Genomic DNA, 20,599 nt, shown 5'->3' on the forward strand with positions numbered 1-20,599 from the left:
TATTTCCTTTGAGGAGAAATATATTAATTTTTGACTGTTTTAAAGTCTTCAGAAAACATTAATCAAATGGTTTACTTTTTTTAGGCAATTTGTTTTATTTTGAAGGTCGTAGCCGGATGTGCTTCTCCTCAGTCAGCGCTGCATGGAGGGAGGAGGGGGAGTTGGGCAGGTGAGGGCGGGAGGCGCGTGCGCATCCATGACGGGGACAGCAGCGTCTTCGCCTCTCGGACTGCTTTGTGTTTGTGGCTCCCGGTGGCGGACACAACGCCCGATTGTGACCGCAGGTGAGGATGCAGGAGCCGGCGTGGACCTCCTGCTTCTCCCGCTGCCTCCTTCTCCTCCTCATCGCCGCTCCCGCATCCTTCTTCACGCCGACCGGAGGAGAACTGCGGCCATGCCAGAAGGTAACTGTGTTTTTATTCGCCTAACGCTAATGTCGACAGTTTTATTTTTATTATTATTAGCCAAAAATCCCCAAACTATGTTCTAACGCATTTATGACCTCAACGCTAATTTAAATTGGTTAAAATATATAAAAATGATGTACAAAATAAAATCTCGGGATAAATTAATTTAAACTAAACGTAAATAAACTCAAAGTTAAACAATCAAACGGTTTCCGGTTCCGAAGCCGGTCTGCATTCTGGTGCTGATAGCCTTAAATTTGGATTCATGTTGACCGTAAATGCGCCGCCGTCTCGTCTGCTGGCCTCCAACCGGCTGGGAGGGATTACCTGACGGGATGGATGCACATCAGTCCGGGGGGATCCTGTCAGTCCCAGCCGGGGTGTCAAAGCGGATCCAGGCGTCACCAGGAGGAGGGAACGTGTAAATAACAAAGAAATAAACAAATAAAAAATTAGACTATTAGGGGGTTGAAGGGGATGTTTTTAAAGATGTAGAACCATTTAGATTGACGTGATTTTGGAGTTAAAATATGAAAAATATCTAATCAATCAGAAAACAATGACGTCACAAATTTAGAATAGAGAACCACCTTCCAGCCCCACAAACTGGTTAAAATGTGCCTTTAAACCGAGTTATTTAGCATTATAATGTACAAGATTTTAAAAAAAAAAATCACACTATCTGTCTTGTTAAAACCTGGAACAAGAAGTTGTCGAATCTCTATAAACCGACTCTGGTGAAAATGGTGTTTTTAACATGTTCTCTTGTCATTTTTCCTTTTTAGTTTCTAATGTTGTTCCCTTGTATAACATTTCATGTTTCTGGAAATTACTTTTGTTTTCTGATTTTTTTGTTTAGATTTCCAGTGTTGTCATGTGATGTTTAATGTGTTGATTTATTGGTGTGATTTAAAGAAACGTCTGCGCAGAATTTGATCATCTTTTGCTCATATTTAAACCTTTTTTATTACATTTAAAGATGCTCTGTTGTAACATTTTTGTGTTTTAGCCATTTTTAAAGTCTTAAATTAGAACTACAATCTTTTTTGAACATTTACTTAGTTAAAGAAGCTGCTTTTACAAAGCAAATTTGGGGATATTTTAAATGTTTATTTTAGTTGTTTTAACCAACTGTTGTTTTTCCTGCTTCATGTTAATCTTTCACTTTTTAAAGCAAAAGTCATCTTTTATAAATCATTTTTTAACTTCACACCTTTTTCACACTTTCCTTGTATATTTAGTTTTAAATGATTGAACCTTTATGCAGCGACTCATTCGAACCTTTTACCTGGTTCTTCATCTATTTCAATGAAAAAAGAAAAACTTTAACTTTAGTAACTACTAGGGACCAACCAACCGAACAGTTAGTAGTTTCATGCTTAATAAGTTGTTGTTGTTTTTTTGCCCCTTTACACATTTTTTTAGTCAGTCAAATTGTGTGAGAATATATCTTATGATAAAATGCTTGCAATGTACAGTTTAAGAAGCTAGGTGTCACTGTATCATACATGCTAAACCTTTACATTTTTTTTAAATATTTTTAGATTGTAGATCATTTTACTTTAGCAGATTTAAAATGTGGTGCAAAAAACTTCTTAAATGAAACAGCTGAGCTGTCTGTGGTCCCGTTCCTCACACAGAAGGGGTTTATTAGCAGTTAAGTAGAAGTGGAAGAATTTTACGACTGTCAGAAATAGACGTGCGGTTTCCTGCACCTCCTGTTTTCTGTATTTTTTTTTTTTATAGCTTATATTTTGTTTTGTTTTTAACACTTATTTTGTTGATGTGTTACTATCAACATAACCTTTACATTTACTTTTATCCTTAAAAACTGAGCATTGTCATTTTGTAGAGCTACTTTAAACATCAATAATTTAATTAAATTCCAAATAAAATACTAGTTTAAAATGAGGTTGTCTCCAAAAATTATTAAATATAATTATTATAAAACAAATTCCTCAGTTAAATGAAATGGATGCTTAAAGCTAGCAGAATCTTAGCAGGGTTTTCAGCAGTGACGTGCGGTGAGGTTGATGGCTGGTGAGGCACCAACTCCTCTGGAGTCAGATTTACTATGAGAGAACTGAATATTTCACCATTCATCCAACAGCAGCTAACAGTTTATAAAATACACACAAGAACATATTTGTCCTACAGAGAATATTTCTTTTATAGACATGGATAGAACACTCTTCCTGTGTATAAATCATTCATATATACTGTAAATAAATTAAAGTATACAGATGTGTTCAGCACACATTTGACCCTAAGTAACTATTTCTGGTATTTTTCCAACTTAAAATTCTGGAGCTTTAATCAGTGTTATCAAATGTGGTCTGTGAAAATGATCATAAAAATAAAATAAATGACTTTACTTACATTTTTTTCACATTCTTCCATGTTATTTAAAAAAAAAGAAACATTGAAAACCATGTTTTATTTTTTGGGTTCATGCACTGATCCTTCTCCCCAATTATATATATGATATGATCTGCTTGTTAAAGTCTTCCTAATTTTCCTTTATTTTATTAGTTTCTCCCCCTCAATGGAGAAACACTTCCTTAGTCTTTTTCTACGGCACCAGTGTAGCTACAAAGCAGCTGTCAGCTGACGTCTGCCCCCTGCTGGTGAGGCTTGCTTCACCTGAAGCCTTTTCTTTGGGCCTACAGCGGCGTTTTGAGCGCACGTCTCTGTTAACATTGAGCAGAAATGAGGCACAGCGCTTCAGAGCCCTCACCCGGAGTTTCCGCTCCGTCTGTGATCGTGCAACACTCAAATTCTGCGATTTTAACCTCAGAAACTGTGGAAAATGTGTTGAGTTGACTGAAAATGTATATTTAACACTGATCGGTGGAAAATGATATTTACTGAATTAACCTTTTTCTATTTTATCACAATTGTGATGGGTGAGGCTGTGCCTCACCTTACCGCACGTCACTGGTTTTCAGTGTATTTCCTGCACTGAGTTAGTAAAAGTTGACAATGGAGAAAGAAACTTCCTCTAAAGCTACATTCACACAGGCCTTTGAAACGTGCGGTCAGGCAGCCAATTCCAAAAAAAGTCTATGTAAACACGTGTATATGGACGTCTTGGGAACACATATGCTAAAAGGGCGATCAAGAAGTTTAGCGTGTTCTTGATCATGCAACACATGTCCATTGAGAACTTAGCATAAGAGAAAGATCAAGAAGAAACCTCCAGCAGAAGCTGAGGGTTTGTTTTTCATCTTGTGGTCTCTAAAGATGACATTTACATCCACTTGTTTTGTGGACTTGGAGCAACTTGTCACTGTAGATCAGGGGTCGGGAACCTTTTTGGCCAAGAGAGCCATAAACGCCACATATTTTGAAAAGTAATTTCGAAAGAGCCATACAATAATGTAGCGTCCCTTTCCCACACTGAGACTTAACCTCTTTTAAGGTTCTTTATTCTGGTTACTGCAGACGGCAACAAACGCCGCACAATTAATTCAGCAACTCCTCAATCTCTCCAGCGAGATGAAAGCGCTTCTGCCAACTTTATATTCCCCTGCTCCCGCTCCAGCCCTCCCATTTCCCTTATTCGGCCCATAGCTGAACCCCATTGGTCCAAACTCCCTAACAACAGGCTGAGCGACAGAACTGAGGGCCAATCAGATCTCTGCTTGATGCGTTCATTGAACTCCAGAACTTTTAACGCGGCCCAACAGCCACCCAGTCCAAGTCAGTAGGCAACGATATGTTTAAAACTAAATATACAAATGAATGTGTGCATTTGATGTAATTTCAACATTTTTAAAGTACAATAAGTCTGTGGATTCTTTTTAATAACATTGTAATGCTGTTGCTGATAAATAAGGCGTTGAACCTTTAAACGTGATCGTAGGTCTGAATGTTCTGTAGATGTGACAAAGACTTCTCACATAAAGACGCGGAGCCAAACACACTCACACGCTGCAGTGAGTGACGGGCAGCGGGTTTTACGTTATTACAATCCCTGCGCAATTCACCTGCTACCTGTGCCCACAACTCCACCCCCCACCCCCACCCTCTGCTTTCTTCCTCTAACATCCCGTCCCCGCAACTGCGCGCTCTTTCTCGGAGACGGGAGCGCGCAGTTTTAGGCACGGCAATTCACAGGTTTCCGCTGGTACAAACTCTGTGAAATAATAGATAATAGTAAATTGATAGTGCTCTCCAAGCACCGCTACTACTGCGCGCCTCTGGCATCGCATCGCACCCGAGAAGGACTGGTCTAATGAAAAAAAAAAAGTGTAATTAAAGATTTGTCTGCGAGCCACATGTGACCATCAAAAGAGCCATATATGGCTCGCGAGCCATAGGTTCCCGACCCCTGCTGTAGATGAATGTGAGACTGCCTGCAGACGCTGCAGTGAGCGTGACATGTTTCTGAGGCAGGTCAACAAGCAGAGGACATCGAGTTTGCATGCAGAGCTCTGAGCGAGGTCAGAAACGATGCTCCTCTGCTGCTGACTGCAGCCTCGTGTCTTTAGGCTTTAAAACTGTCATCCTCTGCATTAATCGCCCTTCAGCCCAATCACCAAGGATTCATTAGGGTCAAAGCCTTCGATCAATAAGGCCGTCCGCATCCTTCCTCTTGGATGTGCAGTCAGAGCAGGAAATATGGAGTAAGCAGAAATGGTCATTGATGCAGCTGGGATGTTTGCTTGAGTTTGAGCTGGAGTCTGTTACAAACCTCCCAGCGGCCGGGTGTGAGTGCATCCATGAAGGAAGAGGAGGATCTCCAGGTGAATTTGGTTGTTTCTCTTTAAAGGCCGTTTGGCTGCCACAGATGTCATCGTTGAATCTTAAAAGCTTGTTCGAGGCGCTGCACTTCATCCTCACTGGCTTCCTTGCTTCTGTCTCCATGACGACCACTGTGGATCACCCTGGAGACCAGTAGACTACCGAAGCCTTTGCGCCTTTTTATCAGTGTCACCTTTCTCCACAGTCAACACATCCATTTTTGTTTGGTCCATCAGGCAGCTGAAGCTGCTCCGGTTTCTGCTCCATAGATGTTTGTTGGAGCCGTGCTGCTCCAGTGGAAAATGTGGTTCTGTAGACTAGAGGATTGGGGGGGGGGTGAATGACCACATTTGTTGCCGCAGCGCCGTGAATATTTTTTCACAAGAGCTCTGGCTTATCTGCACTGTTCACACATACATCTGCATCCCTCTGTTTGCATCTACAGCAGTTCGGCTTTAATTAGCTGCTGCTTAGACATTGGTTGGTGCTGCAGCTGCCTGTGCTGATTTACTTTCAAGAGGGCAGCTGGCTTGGGGGGCAGGAAATGGACACAAGCCAAGGAGGCAGGGGCCTTGGAGTTGCACTTGCAGTGCAAAAAAAAGCTCCTCGAACACATTCGTTTACATCTTTGATCAAAATTGTAAAGGTAGAAAAGGAAGTTAAAGCTACGAGCTGCATTGTAAGGTCCGCAGGCACTACCTGCCCTCGCCACCCCCCCAACCTGCCCTCACCGACAGTGGGTGCTATTTATGCCTCACCTTCCTCCTCTGCTCCTTCCACCTTGGACTAAGCTGCAGGTCTCAAATTGATGGGAAATAAACACCTCTTTCAAAATGGCAGCTTTACTGGTGGTTTATCTCCATAGCAACCATTTTAATTTCTGGTCATTGGGGGTGACGAACAGGTCAATGTAATTTTTAGAAAAATTGGCAAAAGTAAACTTTAGGATTTCCTTGGCAACAGACATCTTTTAGTTAACATTACATGTTCATATCTGTGGTAGTATCATTTCATTCAGCTTGAGCCAAAGATTCATCTATTAAATTTTCCCAATATTCCATTGGAAAATGTGCAAGCAACAGAGGAACATCACTTTCGCTAGCTTGTCTTGCTAAAGCCGTTTAAAATCAACAAATTTTAAAATCAAATTTTTTTCTAAAGCAGCTTCCCAATATTGCTCCAGGAGTTAGGACGCTCTAGATCGAAAACCCTAAGAGGAGTTTACATTTGTAGAAGGTACTAAATAGTACTTTTTTTTGGGAGGTGGGTGAAGACGCTGGCCTCTTCTCAAGGTGAAAGGTAAACACAACCTAGGTTTTGGTTGTAGACTTAATCTGGTGGCGTGTGTAAGATTTCGTAAAGATTGCTGGAACAAAATTTTTCCCCCCATATTATGGGAAAATTTGAAAATCGGCAAATTTCACACTTTGCCACAAAATGTCCGCCAAGCCGTAGATCTTTTCGTCAACCAATAATAATAATTTTAAAATGTACTTTGGCTATCCACGACTTGTCTGTTTTGGTATTTGACTTTGAAATATGTTTTTTTTTTTCTCTTGAGCTCCATAAGAGATTTGGGTCCCATTCATCTTTTTGGTTTCTTGGGGGTCGTTCTCTATGCAGATGATGTGGAACTTTGGTTTGAGTTTGATGGAATTTCACAGAAGACTGTCTCTCTGAGCTGCATAAAAAAATTAAAACATAAAATTTAAGTTTTCTTATTTTATTTTGCTTTTATTTACAAAAATCCTACATGTGCTCTGTACACATGACCTGCTGTCCTGATCCTAATGGATCCATTAGTACTCCAGCATGTGGTCGCCACGGTGATCAGGGTCAGATGATGCTTTTAGCCTGGAAGCCCTCATGTCCCCTTTTGTGTGATCAGTTTTTGTTATTGTCTGTACTGCCTAGAGTTGTACATTTAGGGCTCCTGGCTGTGAGGGAGATCTCACTTTCTCAGAGAAAATGTTTAACGTTAAATAAAAAAGGGAATAAATAAAAGACGATGCAAATAAATGAAACACATATTTTTGTAATTTGTGTAAAATAATCAAAATTTATATCTGTTTTTTTAAAGCAAAATATAAAGATTAATCATGTGGAAAGATCTAAAAAATAAACTGGTCCAACTGATTAAATAGCCAGAGATGCTGGCAGGTAGAAATACTTCTAGTGTTGCAGAAAAGGCCAATGAAAAACCTAATGGTTCTTGTTTTTTATACACGGTAGAAATGATCTCATACGAGTAATCACAGTTACTTTTTTACCTTTAATGTGCACTTTACAGAAAGATTTCTACTTCCAATACACTGAGTGTGACAGCACAGGATCCCGCTGGAGGGTCGCCATCCCACTTGATCCAGGCTCCTGCTCAGACCTCCCACCTCCAACCAGAGGAACCGACTGCTGTGAGTCCAACCAGAGCCGGCTTGTGTTTAAGAGCAGAGTGTGTGTCCTCTGCACCGCCTGTGTAGGTACCATAACTGTTCGGTCTGGAACTTCCGTTCGGGGTCCTGGGACTAGTGCTGACGTCACATTATGTTATTATTGGCTGTCTGTTGGTCTAATGACGTGTCAGATAGTGATTTGTCTGGACAAATTACGAAACTATCATAGAAGAAGACATTATAAAGTCTATTGTAAACAAACAGCTCCAACACAGAGCGAGCTTGTCTTCTAAATGTGCTTTTATTATTGTTATGATTATTATTGAATGCATGTTTGCTTATAGTTTTTTTAATCCGTGCGCCCAGTGCTTTATTATCGGCAGAACGGTCCCGGAAGAACAACATTGAGCCGTGCTGACAACATTTTCAGCCACAGCTGAACTTAAAATGGAATAACAAGCGGATTGCAGCAACATGTCTTTATAAAAATTACAAAGAATAATGTCAGACACAATTTATGAGGGAAAATAACTTTAGGTTACAAAAGGGAACGTGAAATGAAAATTTGTAGAGCCAGAGCAGATCTTGACGTACCTAGTTTGTACAAGTGGGGCTACCGTAGTGTGACGTTACCTTCAGTCGAAAGGACCCCAAATGTAAGTTCCAGGACGAACGGTTATGGTACCTACACCTGCACTATTGAAAACACCAAAAACAACATGGTTCAACCATTGACTGTATATGAGAACTGGATGAAGCTCCAATGAAATGAAGTCTATTTAGTCTCCATTTATTCAGGATATGGACACCACCATGTGCACTAAGGAGTGATTGATCCAAATAGTTTTAAGTCAACGTTTCAACGGCAACCACTCTAGAAATCAGGAGGGATCTCCTTGGCAGGCCACGCCCCTACCACTTGAAAGCTGGCCACACTAAGTCTGTCAATCAAACGTTTTGAACTTTGATGTGTGCAGACTCCACCTCTTTAAAAATATCAGGATTATCAATAACATGTTAAAAAGGGATGAGAGCCAGAATGCTTATTCTGACCAACAGAATGACTGAGTAAAGCCGTTTATTTCTCAGTAGAAGTGGATGGGATTTTGGCTTCTAGGAGTCATTTGATTTCTCATATACAGTCACTTGGTCTGACTAACCTGAATGTCGAACAGTGCTAATATAAAATGTTAGTGGAAAATGTAGAAATATAGACATTTTCTAAATAAAATTTATAATATAAAGGCGGAAAGATTATAAGATTTACAAAAAAAAAAACGGTTAAAAAGTCTAAATATCCTGGAGACCACAAACTCTAGTTAAATGCTAAGTTGGTTAAAAACTGTAGGAATCCCTAAAATAGCCCTAATAAACCTGGCACTATGCTAGTTCAGCTAAATTAATTTTTAAAAACTGCAGGACAATTCAAATTAGCTGCAAAATGCTATTGTAACTTAGCTAAGAAAAAAACACAAAAAAGCCACATTTTAAATTTGTTGTAAAAAAAATGTTCAAATGCAGAAACTACCCAATAATTCAATAAGGAAGTAACTTTGAATGCTGAAAAATAGGTGGCCTCATAGCTGCCCTTCAGATATTTGCTGTGCCATTTGGTTAGCATTCCTGTTTTTACAATTACTCATTAGAATGTCCCTTAAAGCCACAACAAAATGTAGTCTTGGACGCACTTGAAAGATGTGTGGACACTGCACATATAAACACTTGGCCCCAATAACAGAATTTTTAATAATAAAGAAGCTTTAAAATTTGAAAAATAAAAAAATGCTAACTTTATCCCCTCCCCCTCCTATTGTTATTATTATTTTTTAGCTTTCTCCTGCCAAGCCGGGATGTTTTTGGAAATGTCCACGCAGCAGTGCACGCCTTGTGCAGCCGGCTCGTACTCTCTCGGCAGCGGCCTGCGATTCGACCAATGGGACGCCATCCCTGTAGGCTTCACCAACCTGGCCAGCTTCCTGGACTTGGGACCAAACGGGGAAGACGTTCAGTCGTGTAACAGGTGGCCGTAAACTCTGTCAATTTCTTTCATGATGGAAACGTGCCTGAGGGTATGAGAACTGTGTTTTGCTGATGTTTTAGCTCATCGTGGACGCCGCAGGGCATGTACCTGGAGTCGAACCGCGATGAATGCACCGTGTCTTTAGTTTACGTGGTCCATCTGGAAAAGCAGGGGTCAGTGTCTTTCACATACCAGTACCCAGACAACAACATCCTCTTCGAGTTTTACGTAAGCGTCCGCGTCCTACAACATGGTAACACTGATGTTCGTATTGTGTAGATATTTATTCCTCATTACTTGTTTAGGTCCAGAACGAACAGTGTCAGGAAATGGCTCAAGCTGACGATCAGAAGTGGATCAGAGTCACCAGTAATGGAGACTGGGAGACGCACACAGTGAGTACTTGGCTCCGCCTCTGCTGAAAAGATGTTCTGAACCCTCGGTGGACTTCTGCTTCTCTTCTCCTCCCAGGTGAGCCTGAAGTCCGGCACAAACATCCTGTACTGGAGAACAACCGGGATACTGGTGGGAGGGAAGATGGTCAAACCCGTGCTGCTCAGGAACATCCAAATCGAGGGTGAGACCTCCAAACATTCACTCACGCAGACGTTCAATTAACAGTCCTCATGGATATCATTAGACGCATGAATGTGTGCAGGAGTCGCCTACACTTCTGAGTGCTTTCCTTGCCGACCCGGTTGGTTCAGCTCCATGCCAGGTTCCTCGTCCTGCCAGCCGTGCCCCAGCAACACTTACTCCGTGAAGGGGTCTTCCTCTTGCACTCCGTGCCCTGAACACCTCTACTCACGTAAGTGCGCCGATGCTCTGGGCTTTTTCTGAACGCTCACATGAAAATTCAAAGTCTGGACTGCATTCAGTAAATCTGCTTTTTAATACGGTAATTTATTTTTTAAAAAGGTTTTTCTTTGGTTACACTAGAAGTGTTCTAGTACCAGTGCACACATTTACATGTTATTGTCAGCTCCAGGTGGATTTTATCTTTTAATTATCAGTTTATAAAATGATGAAATCTGCAGGAGATCATGCTGGAGTCTCAGAGAGATGATCAAGGCTCAGATGATTGGATTTTTATTCTTGTGTTTCAGCAGTTTATATGGTCTATCCCTTTAACACCGGAGCTTGAGCTCCAGTGTTTACTTTCTGGTGACTACCGTAACTCTACCATAACTAACCGTTTACCCAGTTAACTAAACTCCAGTACATTCTGTTTGTTCAGTTTGATTCAAAGTTTTTGGCTCATTTAAATCTAATCTGCTCACTGAAGTCACAAAAAGTTTGCATCATTACATTCTGCTTATTGAGGTGTGAGTCTGTGTTGTGCGTTTGTTACTCGTTGTGTTTCTGATTTGTTTCCTGTCTCAGTTGAGGGCTGGGCTGAATGCAAAGTGAGGCCTCCGTGCTCAGAGAGTGATTACTTCCAGATCCACACGGCCTGTGACGGCGAGGGGAAGGTCAGCCGACGCGCCTCGTCTCACATTTCACACAATCAACATTTAAAAAAAAAAACGCCCTAGGATGGCATTTATTAAGATCAGCGGACAGTTTTACTAGATTCTGCTGGAATTTTTTAAAAATGATGAACAAAAACAATATAACTAATTTAGATTTATGATGTATTTTTGATCATTTTTCAGACGTCTTTTTGTTTAAAAGCCCTACTTTAGCTTTTTCTGCCTTATTCTACTTCTCACTTACTGTTATAACTGTTGTACAACATTGTGGGATAAGCTAACATGTTTATAACACTTATCATTCCTCTGACTGCTCTGAGTTTTTGGTAAACAGTCTTTTGTTTACTGAGTTGTTTTAATAGTAAAATGTGTTCCCTTTCCAAGATCTGCATCTTTGTCCAAACCAACAAAACTGGAATCCTTTCCAGGGTTTTAAACACTCCAATGAAAATGGTGTTTTTGTTGTTTTTAACATATTCTTGTAACATTTCTTCTGATGACAGAGTACATGTATAAAGAAAGTTAGGCTTAAAAATACATTTCTGAGTATTTCTTTATTCAAATGGTTGTAAATCGGGAGCAGATGAAAAATTTTAGCTAATTTTAGATGAGGGACTGGTGGGAGAGTGTGTTCATGCAGAAGAAATCTCTAGTTATTGACAGACGGTTCTGGAATCTTCTGTACTCCCATCATGGGTTTGTTTGATTCAGACACAGGTTTTGTACCGATGGGTGGAGCCAAAGATCTGTGTGGAAAACATCACAGGAGCTGCAGAGCTGCCCGCTACAGGCCAGAGGGAGCCCTGTCCTCCATGCAACCCTGGCTACTACAACAGCAACGACTCCACCTGCTCACCTTGTCCTCCTGGAACCCACTCAGATGGCACCTACGGTAAATCTGCACGTTCAGGCTACACTTGGAGAGTTTTCTTTGTTGGGAATCACAGCTTTTCTAGATCTATTAGTGCTTTACGTGGTGAAAGTTGTGGATTTTTCTGGCTGCATTAATAGTGTCAGCTTCACAAATATTTATTTGAAATCCGTTTAACATCTCGCATGATCAGGTTTGTGTGAATCTGTTTCTGAATGAAGCTTTTGTGTGTTTTCCATGTGTGCCAGCGTGTGCAAAGTGCCCCGCGGGAACCGAACCGGTGCTCGGATACGAGTACAAGTGGTGGAACGTGCTGCCCGCTAACATGAAGACGTCCTGCTTAAATGTTGGAAACTCCAAATGTGACGACATGAACGGTATGCAAAACACCAAACCACAACTACGGAGGAGAGGATGCCATTCAAAAACGGACAAAAAAAACCTGAATCGGCCAAAGAAACTCATAAAAAATAAGAATAGTAGAATCAGCTGTGACACAAAGTCTTTTTGTGTTCTGGACGCAAAAAAAAGCATTTAAAGTGCTACTAAAAAACAGTAAACCGTGAATGATGAACTGCGATACAGCGATGGAACACTGAACAACTAAATTAACCAGATGGAGCAGAAAAAATCAACTTTACTTCATCTCCGTGGTGACTGTGGTTTTCTGCGTTATCAAATGTTATCAAACACACAGGCTACAGCCAATACCAAAGGTCAGTATTGGATGGGTTCAGACAAATGCAGAAAGCTTGATAGTTTTGTGAGCGTACAACAGGGGAGCAACGGATCACAAAACTCATGGTTCAGATTGGGGTTTGCATCATTTTTCATTTGGTTTATAGAAACAAAACATCTCTAAACTTAAGCTATTGAAAAAGTACTTAAGATTTTCCTACACACAGAAGTGCATTCTGGTGCATTGCATCTTGAAAAAAAACTAAAAGTATATATATAAAATTAAAAAAAGTAAGAGAAGCAGGGAATGTCAGAATTTTAGGTTCTTTCATTATGTCCCCTGCAGCAATAAAACCCCCTCTCCTCTAAAACACCTGGGCACAGACACAGCAGCGTCTGCGACAGCAAGTCATCAAACCGAACCACAGAAACACAGAAATATCGCTTGTAGGGGACGTCATTCACGTACTGAGAGAGTCTGGATGATCTCATGAAGCCAGACATAGAGACGTGTTTACTGACGCCTTTGTGGTAAAGTAAAGAAACTTGATCTGTCAACATCTTCAGCGTCGCGGCGGGAGTGTCAGGTTTATTAAAACACTTCTGGACGACCGTCGAGCAGCGACTTAAACACACATTTTAACATTGATGGTGGAGGCGTATTTGACGCACGTCATGTCTGAAGTGATTACTGTAATAATTTGTGTTTTCTGTTTTTAATGTTAAACCGCTTCGAGCTGCACAAAATGCATGAGAAGCGCTATTTTATAAATAAAGTTTGGTTTGATTTGATTATTAGACAACACCTCGTGCACGCGACATTCACATGTGGGTCAGTAAGGAGTCGGTACTCTCACTTTACTGACGACTAGAGTGTGGCATAAGGACCCCATATGACAGCATCACCCGTACGTCATAACTTCCATTAGCCTTATGCAAACCTCAAAATGCTTTTGCCACACACACAACAATGGTATGTTCCATTTTCATGACGTTCCTTCCTTGAGATGTCCATACAAGCCTCCAGAGAACTGTAAGACACACCTGCGCTCCCCTTAAGACGTGGGCACTCCTCTCTACATTCTTTCACGGGAAGTTATCACCAGTGATGAAGCATGAATCTGATTGTCTTTTCATCAGGGTGGGAGGTGGCAGGAGACCACATTCGGAGTGGAGCCGGCAGCTCAGACAACAACTATCTCATCCTCAGCTTGCATGTTCCTGGTTTCAAGTAAGTTCTTCGTGTTTCCTGGAGTTCAGGTTTACGTCTTTGCGATGTAAAGTGGGAATTGTGGGTAATTTGTTCTCAATCTCATTGCAGAGTTCCTGCCTCTCTGTCGGGGATGACCGGTGGTGAATTTGGCCGAATCAGCTTTGTGTTTGAAACGCTCTGCTCTGCTGACTGTGAGCTCTACTTCATGATGGTGTGTGCTTGACTGTGTTGGTTTGGAGCTGAAGGTAGAAATTAGGTTGAGCTTTTTTCTCCAAGGTCCAGGTTGGGACAGTTGGACCTAAGTTTTCCCGTCTCTCGCCGTTCCTCCCCCTGCAGGATGTGAACACAAAGAGCACCACGGTGGTGGAGTCCTGGGAGGGCAGTAAGGAGAAGCAGTTGTTCTCCCACAGCATGACCCGTAACGCTTCCGTCACGTACACGTGGGCTTTTCAGAGAACCAACCACGCCCTCGATGTGAGAAAACACGCCACAGGAGAGCCAGGCGAGCAATCTGAACAAAAACTCACAAGTTGATGTTTGCAGGTACGCCGTTATGTCGGCGACGTGGCCAAAATCTACTCGGTAAGTGTGACCAACGTTGTGGACGGGGTGGCGTCAGCCTGTCGGGCCTGTGCTCTGGTGCCTCAGAACTCCCAACGGGCCGGCTCCTCCTGTGTTCCCTGCCCAGCGGGCTTTTACATAGACAGAAACACCAACAGATGTCAGGAATGTCCCCCAAACACCCACTTGGCCGGCCGACACACCTACGGGGAGGACGCGTGCATCGCCTGCGGACCTGGAAGCGTCAGCAACAAGGTAGAGAGATCTGGATTCAAAAGCTTGTTGGAGTTTTGGACGACTGCTTTTACATGTAGCTGAAGCGGATTCTAAAATGATCCAGCATTTTGTGATGCAAGCACCAAATTTGGCGTAGATGTAGCTGAGGATCCTCTCTTGATTTGAAAAGATTTGATACTCCACATGTTATAAGACTGGATTGTGTGCATTAAAAGCCCATATTGTTGAGACTGGGGCAAATAGACATTAGGAATTCTTGTAATAATTGAATGTATGGCCGCCATCTTTCAAAATGGCTGCCATTTCGGGGTTTTTTCGTGGCAAATGGCAAATGCAAGATATGTGTGGCATATAAACCTGAGCGGCTCTGCTGGTCTGTGGGACTGAACGCCATGGTTTGTGGTTCGTTGCATATGTGATGCACGTTTGCTTCACTTCAAACATCTGGGATGTTAAAGACCCACTCTGATGAAAAGGGTGTTTGTAACATCTCCTTGTGGTCTTTTCTTAACGATGGAGGACATATGTCGAGAAAGTTAAGCTTAAAATCAAATTTCTGAATATGTGTTTGTTCAAAACATTGTGAATCAGAAGCAGAGGGAAAAAACTCTGTTTGAAGGTCTAATTTGTGACGTAGAAAATACACTGCGTGGGCCACATCGCCCCTATAGCCCCTTGCTATATCACGGTTTACTTTTCACGGTTTCGCTACTTCACGGATTTGGATTGTGCATTGTGTTCTGCATTCTGATTGGCTAAAAAGTCACTCAGCGAGTAGCTCAAGAATGGGACCCTTTGATGAGCCGTTCATTACAGTTCTCCAACATAATCGATGGGGGCATGTCGGTTTATAAGGATCTTATAAGAAGAAAAAAGAGCGACAACAACTGCCTATCACTATGTTCCTCTCCCGAACAAACACACCTGCAGCTGCACCGCGGGCTTCAAAAGGAAAAAACGCTGCAGAGGATGCAGCGGCTCAGTATGAAGAGCAGTGAAAAAGAAGACCGGAGTCACTATCTGTTCCACTGTACTTTTTTATTTTTTTCATAATCATTTTAAATTTTCTTCTGTTTAATCCACTCGGGTCGCGGTTGGTGGGGCTAATCTCCGCAATTTAAAGCCTTCTGTTCTTATTGATGATTGAAATTATTATTTGACAGCACACTACAGAAGTTATTTGTTGAAAAAACGTTTCTAAAGTACTTTTATTTGTTAAAAAAACAATTGATTTAGCCTGTTTAATGGTTTGTTCTTTCTTTTCAATGTATAATAGTGTATTTCATTGTATAATAATTGTAAAAAAAATAAAGGTTTCTACTTCACGGGTTTTGCTTATCACGGGTTCTATTTGGAACGTTACCCCCGCGATAATCAAGGGATCACTGTATCATGATTAAACCGCTGTGATGTCTCCCCCTGCAGGAACACTCGCGCTGTTTCAGCGACTGCTCCTTCACCCTCACAGAGAACAACCGCACGCTGACCTTTGACCTCAGCCCCATGAGCGACGTCGTGTCACTGACGGTCGGCCCGAGTTTCACCTCCAAAGGCACCAAGTACCTCCACCTGTTCAACGTGAGCCTTTGCGGACACGAGGTACTGGAGCAGATTCACCTTTTCTGAGATGGTTCCTCGTTTTATATTTTTTTTATCGGAACGTTCTGGTTTATCGCTCGTCTTCCTCAGGGAAGAAGAGCTGCCGTTTGCACCGACAACGTCACCGACGTCTCCACCAAAGAGGACCGCGGCGATATGGCTCAGTTCGTCAACTCAGTGGATAGCTTCATCTGCCAGTCAACCATCATCCCGACCGATGGGCGGGGCTTCAGGATGGTCATTTCCTCCCAGTCCGTCAGCCTGGCAGACACCTTCATGGGTACAGCAGTCGCTGGGGAGGGTTCGCCGCCGCGCTCAGCTGTTAAAACGCTTTTCCTTTGCATTCGTGTTGCAGGGGCCACGGTGGAGGCGGTCCTTGGTGGCGTGAGCGCTGAACCTGGTCTCTTTCCAGACAACTCCAGGAATGTTCCAGACATCAATTTCTTCTACAGGTAAAAAAAGACAAAACTACTTTTGTGTATTTTATTCAGTCCTAACTCGGCCAGACTTCTGCTCAGGTCCACACAGGTCACGGCGTCGTGCGATCAGGGGCGGAGCTCGGTGATCATCGTCCGCTGTAACCCGGAAAAGTCGGAGCGAGGAGAAATCTCTGTGCCCAGGTAACACTGACCTGAAAAGGCTGGTTTCACTGGTGGTTATGTTGCCCATGACTCCGCCCCTCTTTTGTGGCGGACTGCAAATCTTCACCGGCATGGTAAAGGAGCTCCATCCACCTGATCTAAACGCACCAGAAACAATCATAAACGTCAGTGACGTAGAGGGTGGGGCTCTCGTATTGCGTACACTCGTGCATGAGGAGGAGCTAAGAACTCGCCGGTAACCCTCTAAATTTGACTCGCCAGACCAAAGATTTGCTCACAATTAGCAGCTGGCGGGTGTTAATTTCAGACCCTGCTCGTCCCTGAGGAACATCTGAGGCTTCATCCACTGTGGAGATGTTTCAAAAATAAACCTCTACCTCTTGATGATGCACTAATTAAACTATTTCTCCACTTTCTTACTATTTTCTTTTATTTTCCCGGTTTATTTTTTCTTAAATACCTTAAGACGTTAATTTAGTTGTTGCTGTTTATAAGTGAAGTATTTTTTTCATTATTGTTTTTGTATTTTTACTTTAGTCTGAATTGATGTTTTTTTACAGATTAATTAGATAATTATGGAAGCATATTGCATTCAAATAAAGTGTAAAGAGGTTAGTGCCCAGCATGTTTGTAGTTTTTTGCTTTTGTAGTTCTAAAAACAATTAGAACAAAGATCACCTGTTTTTTATATTGAGTGCAATGCACTTCTATAAATCGTATTCAATTTTTATTATTTTTTTATGATAACACCATATTTTTATTGGTAGGTGGAGGGTGTTTGCTTTAAACCCCTTTATCTTATAATGTTTATTTTACTTAAATATGTTTATTCGTTAATTTATTTTGAACAAACTATGTGTAAACTTGTTAACAGAATGTGTAAAAGCTGCTTTATAAATAAAGTTAATTTATCCAATCTACCACGTGATTCATACAAGTGCAGACTTGTTTTTTTAAATATCACTTTGTCATTTTTACAGATTTTAAGATAAAGTTCAATAAAAATATCCCATACATTTTAAGGTTCAAATTTAAACTATACAAGTAAAATTCATTAAAAATATTAGACGACATTTTTGTTTTAGATAAGTTTACAAAGTCTTAAATCTCAAACAAATTAATCATTTTAGGTTGATGTTTTTAAGTTTAAGATACTATCATTGCAACTGCAGTCTAATCCTAATCTGACCATGTTTTCTCTGTTCTTTTGACAGATTAAAGGTTTAATTCACAGCTGCATTAATGTGCGTTCTAACAAGGTCGGTGTAATGACTACATGCGTCTGTGCAGCTCTTGTCCCGCAGGAACCTGTGACGGATGCACCTTCCACTTCCTGTGGGAGAGCGCCAGCGCCTGTCCTCGCTGCACCCGGGACGACTACCACCGCATAGAGGGGGCCTGCAAGGGGGGCATACAGGTGACCCCAGAGGCACACATTTCCCATAAGGCTTTACTTCTGCCTGAAGCTGAAGTGTGATTGTGTGTTTTATCAGAATGTTTCTGCCTTCTGGGTTCTAAAAATGTTTTCTTCTCAGGAAACTCTGTTCATGTGGAACGAACCAAAACTGTGCATCAAGGGCGTGTCGCTGCCTCCTCCTAGCTCCTCCCCCTGTGAGGTCATCGCTCTGTGGCTGAAAATGGGACTTGGAGGCGGGGCCTTTGTGGCAGTGCTGCTGGTGTCCCTCACCTTCTATTTCTGGAAGAAAAACAAGAGGTGAGGCAACACAGGTTTCCCTCTGCAGAGACACACTCAGGTGTTATTTCCAGCTCCAGACGTCAGCGTCGGTTTACAGCAGATGTTGTTGTGGTTTAACCACGCGGCTCTGCTTTATACTTATTTTTAGTTAGAAGAAAAACATAAACAAACTTTATGGTTCCATCAAATTTAACAAGTCATTCAAACAGTGAAGCAGTCCCACACCATCACACCACCCCCGCCATGTCTTTTTTTTTATCTCACAGAACATTTGTCCAAAGGTTTGTGGGGATGATGGAGATGCTTCTTTGTGTTCATGTTGCTTGAACTCTCCTGTGGATCAACGTTTGTCCAAAAGTCTCTTCTCTGACTGTTGGCTCATGACCTTTGAACTGGACCGGGTCCATTGAGGCCTTTTAAGCTTTTCAGGCTGATTTTGTGTTCCTGAGTTTCTTTAAATCACCCCCTGATTAGGAATGGGTGCAAGAACGTGGTGTAAAGTTGGTACCGGTACCGGCTTATACGGTACTACTGTGCACACTGTACACCATATTTGTATACTACCGTATAAAAATGCAGATTTCGGTGCTTCATTTCGAATCATGTATTCTACTCAGGTTTGCTGTACAACTCTAGCCAATCATTTTTCCTCTCCAGTAAATGTGGGCGGGCTCATGTAAGAATGGGTGAAGCTGTGAGAGTGGGCGGAGCTTCAGTCAAGATGCTGAAGCTGAGGCGAGTAAAACTTCATCTGTACTTCACAGCAAAAGATTCTCATTCGGCGACTCGAGGGATACGAATGACGTGTACAACGCCCTGAACAAAAAGACCATCGTCATGGCGACGAGCGGTGAAAAACGCGTTTACTGGACGTGTTAGCCCTGCAGTGCAGACTGCCAGAAATGAGGAAATAAAACATCTGAGGCACATCTTAGCGCTCTCCTGTCACGCTGCTTCTTCACTTCATTGTTTCTGGTAGTTATTGGCGTTTCTTTTTGTTTTTTTAACTGGTTTGAGGGCCGTTTGGGCTCTGGAACCAGATCTAAATCTGAACGTAACCATCTGTACTCCTGACATGTACTTTCTCAGACCGCCTGGAAAACGAGTCTCCGTCCAAAGTGAAGCCGGTTCAGACATGCTTCCTTTGGACGTGTTTTTCATCAGATGCAGCCTCACCATGACGACGGCTTCTGCTCTGTGCTCAGGTTGGAGTACAAGTACTCTCGTCTGGTGATGTCCGCCAACAAGGAGTGCGAGCTACCTGCTGCCGACAGCTGCGGCCTGACGGAAGGGGAGGAGCCGGACGACGACGTGGTCTACGCCCAGAAACCCTCCCTGCTGGGGAAACTGCGGGCCATCGCCAACAAGGTGCACTGACGTCCACATTTGAGAGCAGATTTCCGCTCCAGCTCAGAGTTTCACAATGTTCTTCATTTGTGTGTCAGCATGAGGACAGAGAGAGCAGCGAGTCGGTGCAGCTGAACTCTCAGTCCGATCGCTGGGCCCTGGGATGAACAGCTCCGCCTCCACGCCGCTCCTTCCATCCCTTTTCTATCTGGAAGACGAGTGCGAATCCCGGCTGGAGGACAGTCTGGACCCTCAGAAAATCAGGACGTTTGTGTATTTTCTGGATTCCCAACAAAACAAGGAATGCTTTTAATGTTTTGTAATTTTCTTTTGTATATTTTGTTCAGAGTTCTGTATTTATATTGATGTAAGGATGACAATTCTTTATTAAAGTCCTGTTTGAATTTGGGATGTGTGTTAAAGATTTTTTCTGTACAAAGAAATGCAAATCCATCCATTATTTAACCCTTGTGCTATCTTAGATGACCCCCCCTTCCATTGACGTGTTCTCCCTACCACGACAAAGGTGGATAAAGGTGGAAAGATTTCATGTAATCCATGGACACCAGTGAAGATCACAAATCATTGAAGAGACAAGGTTCAGAGCGCTGTCTAGTGGGTCTAGATGACCCAACTCCCAACGTTAAACTGCCTAGGATAGAACAAGGGTTACAAAAACAAAGCAGACACTAAACACCGGTGATTGTTTCTATAAAAACATGGATTCTGTGGTATTCTAAAAATTCTGATTTTCGTTTTG

General features: G+C 42.1%; 1 protein-coding gene across 1 annotated transcript; it reads left to right on the forward strand.

The window, feature by feature from the left end:
• Positions 1-152: 152 nt before the first annotated feature.
• Positions 153-20,248, forward strand: LOC101169403 (UPF0577 protein KIAA1324-like). Its single transcript, XM_004083210.4, has 22 exons — positions 153-404; positions 7,444-7,564; positions 9,374-9,563; positions 9,644-9,791; positions 9,869-9,958; positions 10,035-10,140; positions 10,222-10,371; positions 10,947-11,035; positions 11,747-11,927; positions 12,155-12,283; positions 13,725-13,815; positions 13,906-14,008; positions 14,134-14,271; positions 14,341-14,613; positions 16,021-16,194; positions 16,285-16,474; positions 16,550-16,646; positions 16,713-16,814; positions 18,087-18,213; positions 18,332-18,510; positions 19,698-19,860; positions 19,938-20,248. The coding sequence occupies exons 1-22, from the start codon at positions 291-293 to the stop codon at positions 20,004-20,006; spliced, it is 3,024 nt and encodes a 1,007-aa protein (XP_004083258.1). The 5' UTR covers positions 153-290; the 3' UTR covers positions 20,007-20,248.
• Positions 20,249-20,599: the final 351 nt, after the last annotated feature.

The sequence above is a fragment of the Oryzias latipes genome, chromosome 23, assembly GCF_002234675.1.
Source record: "Oryzias latipes chromosome 23, ASM223467v1".
NCBI classification, from domain to species: Eukaryota; Metazoa; Chordata; class Actinopteri; order Beloniformes; family Adrianichthyidae; genus Oryzias; species Oryzias latipes.